This window comes from Hemibagrus wyckioides, linkage group LG09, assembly GCF_019097595.1.
Source record: "Hemibagrus wyckioides isolate EC202008001 linkage group LG09, SWU_Hwy_1.0, whole genome shotgun sequence".
NCBI lineage: Eukaryota > Metazoa > Chordata > Actinopteri > Siluriformes > Bagridae > Hemibagrus > Hemibagrus wyckioides.
Genome location: NC_080718.1, coordinates 10,321,153 through 10,328,156, shown reverse-complemented (window position 1 = coordinate 10,328,156; position 7,004 = coordinate 10,321,153). Strand labels below are relative to the sequence as shown.

The following is a 7,004-nucleotide window of genomic DNA, read 5'->3' as shown; positions in this document are numbered from 1 at the left end:
AGAGCTTGCATGACAGGGAGATAGAGCCCTGCAAAATCCCCTTGAGAGGCCAAATGGCAGATGACATGGACATGGATGACATCACAGATTGCGATAGGCCAGCACTGGCAAGGCAGAAGGCTAACGGTCACCTTAGTGGGTCTCCGGACCTTGTAGGTGTCAATTATGTGTCAGCCGAGGCCGAGGCCCATGTGCGAACAGCTGGAAAAACGAATGTGGACGTCAGCGGTGCGTCCCAAAGGTCCCGGGCGCCCGATGACACGGACAGTGCGCTGGACTTGTCTTTGAAGGCTCTGTCGGGCAGAGATGTGGGACAGCTGGCCCTCGACAGGCAGCAGCAGGGCATAGAGATGCACGCTCGAGACGAACACGGCACGCTGTCAGTGAAGGAGGAGGGTGGGGGTGCCAGCTTTGGGAATAGTGTGCCCATGACAGGGTTCGATGCCCTCTTTCGGGGCAAAAATGGCACTCTGCTGCCCCCGGAGGAGCACCTGATGATGGAGGATGAGGAGGAGGAGGTGGTGGGGTTGGACGCTGATGAAGAGGAGGAGGGGGTGGGAGGAAGGGTGGGGGTTTTAGTGGCACAAAGGGCACGTAGCCACAGCCGAGAGGGGAGCGAGGAGGCTCGAGGAAGAAGTGAAGTGCACAGTGAGGAGGACGAGGACGACGACGAGCTGGCCTCCACGGACATCACTGCACTCCTGCCACCGGCAGGCACTGTTCCAGTCTGTGTGTGCCCGCTATGCAGCAAGGCATTCCCAACGCCACACGCTCTGCAGCCGCACCTGAGCGCGCACTTCCGCGAGCGGGAGGGTGCCCGCACCAAGCTCTCGCCCGACGCTTCGGTGCCCACCTGTGCTCAGTGTGGCAAGACCTTCTCGTGTGCGTACACATTAAAGCGGCACGAGCGCACACACTCGGGCGAGAAGCCCTACACGTGTGGCACGTGCGGCAAGAGCTTCCAGTACTCGCACAACCTGAGTAGGCACGCTGTGGTGCACACACGTGAGAAACCTCACGCCTGCAAGTGGTGCGAGCGCCGCTTCACACAGTCAGGAGACCTGTACCGCCATATTCGCAAGTTCCACTGCGCCCTCGTCAAGACCCTCTCTGTCGGATAAGCACACACCTTTTCTACTCCCAAAGGCTGTTTCTCTCCTATAAATATATATGAAGTATTTAAGCATAGAGGGGAGTCCTTCTCTAAACCCTAAGCCACAGTGGTTGTACTCGACCAGCTGTAGATATGTTACAACTTAAAATTGGATCCAGTATTTTGCTGTATTTTAATGCAGAGTTTAGGACTAAAGGTCCTATTGGAGTCCCTCCACCCAGTGGAGAAGTGTGAAGTGAAGGTTTCTGATGCACTTGGTCAGTCACTGGCAGCGTCTTTTGAAGTTCATTGATAAATATGAGGGTTTTTTTTGTTGTCATATCAACAGTACTATACATTTTTGAAGTAATTGCAATTTACTGAACGGATAAAACATTGTATTGAAGTGAGCAATAGAAATGTAGGTTAAGTTATATCTGCAAAAGATATGTAATAATAACTTCGTAACTGACCGATTTTTAATCACAACTCCTGAATGCAGAATGGCAGAGAAGTTGAAGGTAATTATTTGGCTGTCACTAGTTTATCATGACTGGGGAAACAGGGTCATGTGTTTCCTCTTGAACTGGAAACAGTTTCTTTAGTAATACAATTACAAGGACAAGTACTAACTTTATTATAACTATAATACTGCAGCTGTTCTGCAAAATAACTATAAATTTGATAGTTTTTTTGAGAAGCTGAATGAGGTGACATGGGACCTCTGGATGTGACGGAACTAAAATAACCCCTTTTTATTAATTAGCTAGCATTTCGGTGCGTCTTTATTAATCCTGTTGAACTGGAAACACTAACAATCTGACAAACATTCTGGTGAAACGTGAATGTCGGAGCCTTTATATCGTTTATAAATTAACTTTATCTTTTCATCCTACCTAACATTTTTTTTGTTAGTTGTTAAGTTTTGTATTTTTTTTTTTTGTAGTTATAATGACAAGAGGCACTAAAAGGCCACGTAATACTGTTTCATTTTATTTCCTGAGAAAACTTGATTAGAATTATTTATTAGTTCTGTTGGTTCAGGGTTTACTGTAAACATCTGAAGTATAGACAGTTGTGTTAGGTCCTAGTATGTCCTATGGGTACTGTTTTCGGCTACACTGAATGGATTGATTGTAAAATCAGTTGCTGTATATTGGTTTATCATTTCACTGTAACTTGTGTAGATAAGCCATCTGTAATCACTGTTTGTCAAGAGTTGACTGCAGAAATGCTAAGACGCACGTGCTTTGTGCATACCTAGACTGTACATACAACACTGATATTCTATAGGCTGCTATTTCTAACTGTATATTTATTGTAAATATGCATTTTATTTATCTTTTTCTCTCTCTCTCTCTCTCTCTCTCTCTCTCTCAGCTCTCTTGACTTTCGAAGTCTTCCCTTGGTTTGTTGGTCTGTTTTAAAGCCTGTAATGCTGTAACTCTAACAGATGTAGCAGATTCAGAAGTCACTAAGACTTGCAAAAAAATGATACTGCTAAGTTAAAAAAGAAAAGGTATTTATTTAGGGAGTAACACATGGCATTCTGCTCTAAACTACTTGGAAGTGTTACGAAGGTTGTTTGTAACACTCTTCGATTCTGTCACCAGAGCTGTTTGGTGTGATATCTCTCCTGCAAGACAAAAACAAAACCAGAACATTAGAGTCAGTAAGGATGTGAGCGTACCCTGTGCGATTCTCACGGACTAGACTCCACTCTGCAAGCATTTCTTCTCTGTTGCACATTTGTCAGGCAGCTGTTTGAAAAAAGCATATTTGAATTCATGTAATTGTGAAGCTCTGTGTTTGTTCAAGGTACTTCAGTGAAATTCTGCGTGAAACACTGGAAATTCGTGGACTGAACACAAACAAATCTTAATAGAGAACATTTTCAGAGAACTGTGTAATGATATTACTAAGTAGCACTGGACAGTAGGTCTTTTTTATTTTTTATTTTCTTTCCTGACAGTCTATCTGATGCAGCTAATACTGACGAAATGTAGGTGAAAAGTGTGTGTCGATAAGAATCTGACTCCACTGAGATTCATAGGTAATATGCATCGACTCGATCTACACAGTATGTGCCTTGTTGACACACATGAATCCGACAGCAAATTCATCATTGGGCATTATTGTCAGCCTGTAATTCTTCATTCTGTACAAGCTGTTACTGAAAGCAAAAAAAAAAAAAACCACATGGTGGTAACGTTGTACACAATAAGAGTTTTTTTTTTAATGATATATCACAAAATGTTAAAAGAACAGAATACAATATTATAATATTAGGCCGTGTATAGGAAACAGGTGCAACATACTTGAAGTAACTTCCTGTACGGATGCAGTCATGTGATCAGCAGTGAGCCAATATTGAACTGTCGCACATGACCAGCAGGAGCCTAATCACGGTTAATGCAAGCACCAGTAATAACTCTAACTATAAGATGTGCTTTGATTTGAAAAATCGAGCCTAAGGCACAAATATGCTTTTCTTCAGCAAAAGTGTGTACGTAAGCATTAATACTGGAATATCGTCTTCTAAGGTTCAGACTGTGAAACTGTATAATCATAAGAGTTATTTATTGATTTCTTTCTTGTGCAAATATTTTACTGAGTTTGACTTAAGTAACGAAAGATGCTACTAAACTGAGAACATTTTTAATAGACTTTGTAGAAGTGCCATTAGATTTAATATAATTTTTTTTTATAAGAAACATATATTTTATAGGAAACAGATGCTTTCATGTTAGTGCTCTAGTGAATGTAGGTGACAATCTGTTTGATTAAAAAAACATTTTTTTTGTTGTTGTTGACAGATTAACGCTGTTATGTTACAACTTTGGAATTTGTTTGTGGTTTTTATTTGCCGCTTTTGACGTGTACCCGTGTGTGTGCTGTGGAAAAAGTGACAATCTTGAGCTAGGACTTTATTTCGATTCTGTATAGATTAAATAGAGAATTTTATGTCAGAACTCTGTGTGTATTTGTGTGTGTATGTGTGTGTGCGTTTTCAGTTATTTCTCTTGTTACTATTGCACTTTAATGTACTGTCAAATGACAAAACATTAACCAATCTTTTTTATACATTTTAACATCAATTACGATTTTTTTTTTTTTAACATGTGTTTTTATCTCAATGAGGAAGCCCTGAACCTCTTTTCAAGGACTTATTGTCAAGGAGGATCTCTCCAGGTTTCTGTTTATAAATACATCAGCTGTTTGAGGGTTGAAGTGCTACTGTATACAGGCAACACATTGATCTTTTTCTTCCCCCACCAACAAAGACACTTTGCGTGGCTGTGGAGGAAAAGGTACAAGCAGTGATATCTGGGAAGGTTTAAGTCGATCGTGAGAAAGCGACGACATTTCATGCCATGTAGCAGTCCAGTTAAAATTGTTCACTTGGATCAAAAAATCAAATCATAGTCTGTAAAGAAACTAGGAAACTCACACTTATACTGGCTTAACAATATAAACAGAGCCGCTCGCATGGATACATGTTGTATATACACTTACACCTGCACATGTCAATAATTTATTAACTCGCAGATAAAAAAGCACAAAACTTTACATCATACCTGTAAAGAACAAAATATCAAAAAGACTTCACTTTTATGACGTTTAAGACTAATGAGTTCACATTTGTCAGTCTGTATGCCAACATCTTGTGCTGTGTAGTTTCAGAAAGGTTGGGGTCTATGTTGTTGTTTGTTCTTTCTTTCGTGTCTTTTACTTGTGTAGATGTTGTCATAGGTGGATGGGGAAGTGTGTATATAGAGCCAGGGCCCAGAGTTATACACTTTATACTTACTTTATATGCAGTGTAAGTTGTAAATTATGCAAGTGTGTGCCTCCAAAAGGGAGGTTGGAACGTTACAATGATGTTCCAGGACATTAAAAAATTAAATGGAGAACTTGCTTTTTTTTTTAAAAAGGCTTGGGAGATCATTATTATCATTTAATACTTCACACAAACTATGTGGAAATAAAGTGTATGCTGGTTTGCTTTGTTAGTTCTTTAAAAACTACGACTAAACCAGTTGAGGCTTATTTTAGATGATTCGGAATAAGTTCCTTGACAGCATGTTCACTGCTGTACTATAAACTCGTATTAGTTTGGATATTTTGAACTTGCACAGTCAAGGCAGCTGGATTTATGACTTATTTGATTTTTGCAACTATTATTTCTGCATATGGGTCTTTTAGATTTTTCTTTGAAGGAGTGAAAATGATTTCACATTCAAGCTCTTGCTATTGTTATGCGCTGCGCAATACACCGACACACATCTTACTAAGCATAATGAGTAATTTTGCAGTAAAAAAATAACTTCCTGGATCATTTGCATTCTAACAAACAAACAAACAGGAGGACCAAGGGAAATGAAAATGCGTATCTAATTTGAAAACTGAGTGGTCATTTTTCAGTAAGCGGGCTCCTAATTATTCTTTGGCTGCACATCTAAAGAAATCCGGTGGCATGGATATGCGATTCCCACAGCCCTGCCCCCCTGTTCAAGAGCATACAAACTTTCCAAACACACACAAACATCCCCCTCAGCATCCCAGGCCTTATCCCACTAACCCTTTTGTCTCCACATAGTAGTAGTTCTGTCCTCCTTATTATCTTCTGTGGTTTCTATGTTCTCACTAGAAACCAGTGTGATGTGGCCAACCCAAAGCAGCACCTGACTATGTAGCGGTTTGCCACTAGACTGTAAATAAGGGTGTTAGAGCACTGGGAAGGTCTTCTACACCTCAAAGATGACCCAAGAGGTTGCCTAAACAGCTCTAGTGTAGTTGTAACTCTTCTAGAGATCCATATCAACTTTAAACAGAATAAAAGGCGACTATTGTCTATTACTGTTGTATGTCATGACATAGTCTTTTGCTATTCTGACTTGTTTTTGTCCTCATTCTCATGTCATCAAGTTGACTTCAAGAGTTTTCAAGACACATAGAGATCCTTTGGCACAGCTGCTCTCAAAGTGAAGCTGTGATATATATATATATTTTTTAAACTTGTGATTTTGTGACAGTGGTGGAAATCACAACTCATCAGCGTTAGTGGAAGCGCCAAATGGTATTTCTGTATCTGCTTCTTTGATATTAAGAATAAAATGACTTTAGTGTAGGAATCGAAGTACTTAAGGATTTTTTCCATAGATGTTATTTGTAAGTGTTTGTTAACTTTTTGTAATATGGTTAGGATTTGATTAAAGTTTGATTAAAGTCTGCTGTGTCTATACTCTACTATTCAGACCTGTTATGTTTACATTGAGGCATAATAGAGATGTATAGTGTGTAAAACATACTGGTTTAGTATAGCGGGGTTATGTGGAGCAACAGGTTTTTATTTAAACCCGAGTACTCTTTAGTGTAGAGCTGCAGAGGTCTGTCTTATTATTTGTGAGAAGGTTTTTTAATTAAGGAACCAGAGTGTCTCATCAGCCATGTATTTATTGAGCATAAACTCTATAAACAACAAGAAATACCATGCTCCAGTTACTGTAAATAAGATTAAATTTTTATAGTCAGTCTATATGAGTGGACACTAGAATCAAATTCAGATCAATTTTTGATCAAAACCTCTTCCAAAAAAAGCATAAGCAATAAGAATAAAAAAAAAAAATACACTACATATATATACAGCTGCTCTATAGCTGGAATAGGCAAGACTATTATCTTAGATTGAAATAGTGAGCCGAATATTCAAAAAAGTCATTTACTTCACAGTTAAATTGGCTGCAAAATGTTTGAGAATCCCTCCTCTAGCAGTACTTCTCAACTCACTTAACCTTACTCTTATCACACAGTACAAATGACCTCGATGAATGAATGCCTTCACAAACATTCATATTAAGGGAAAAAAAACCAAGAGACTTACACAGACTTACGTTATTTATGTATTCAA

The 7,004-nt window shown here is 39.4% G+C and overlaps 1 protein-coding gene across 2 annotated transcripts in view; it reads left to right on the top strand.

Moving 5' to 3' along the window:
- Nucleotides 1–6,215, top strand: part of zbtb42 (zinc finger and BTB domain containing 42) — an 8,034-nt gene extending 1,819 nt beyond the window's left edge. For both annotated transcript variants that reach the window (XM_058399920.1, XM_058399922.1), the window contains exon 2: nt 1–6,215. This exon is cut by the window's left edge and continues 435 nt beyond it. In XM_058399920.1, coding sequence (XP_058255903.1) covers nt 1–1,121 — 1,121 coding nt within the window. In that variant the 3' untranslated portion in view covers nt 1,122–6,215.
- Nucleotides 6,216–7,004: the final 789 nt, after the last annotated feature.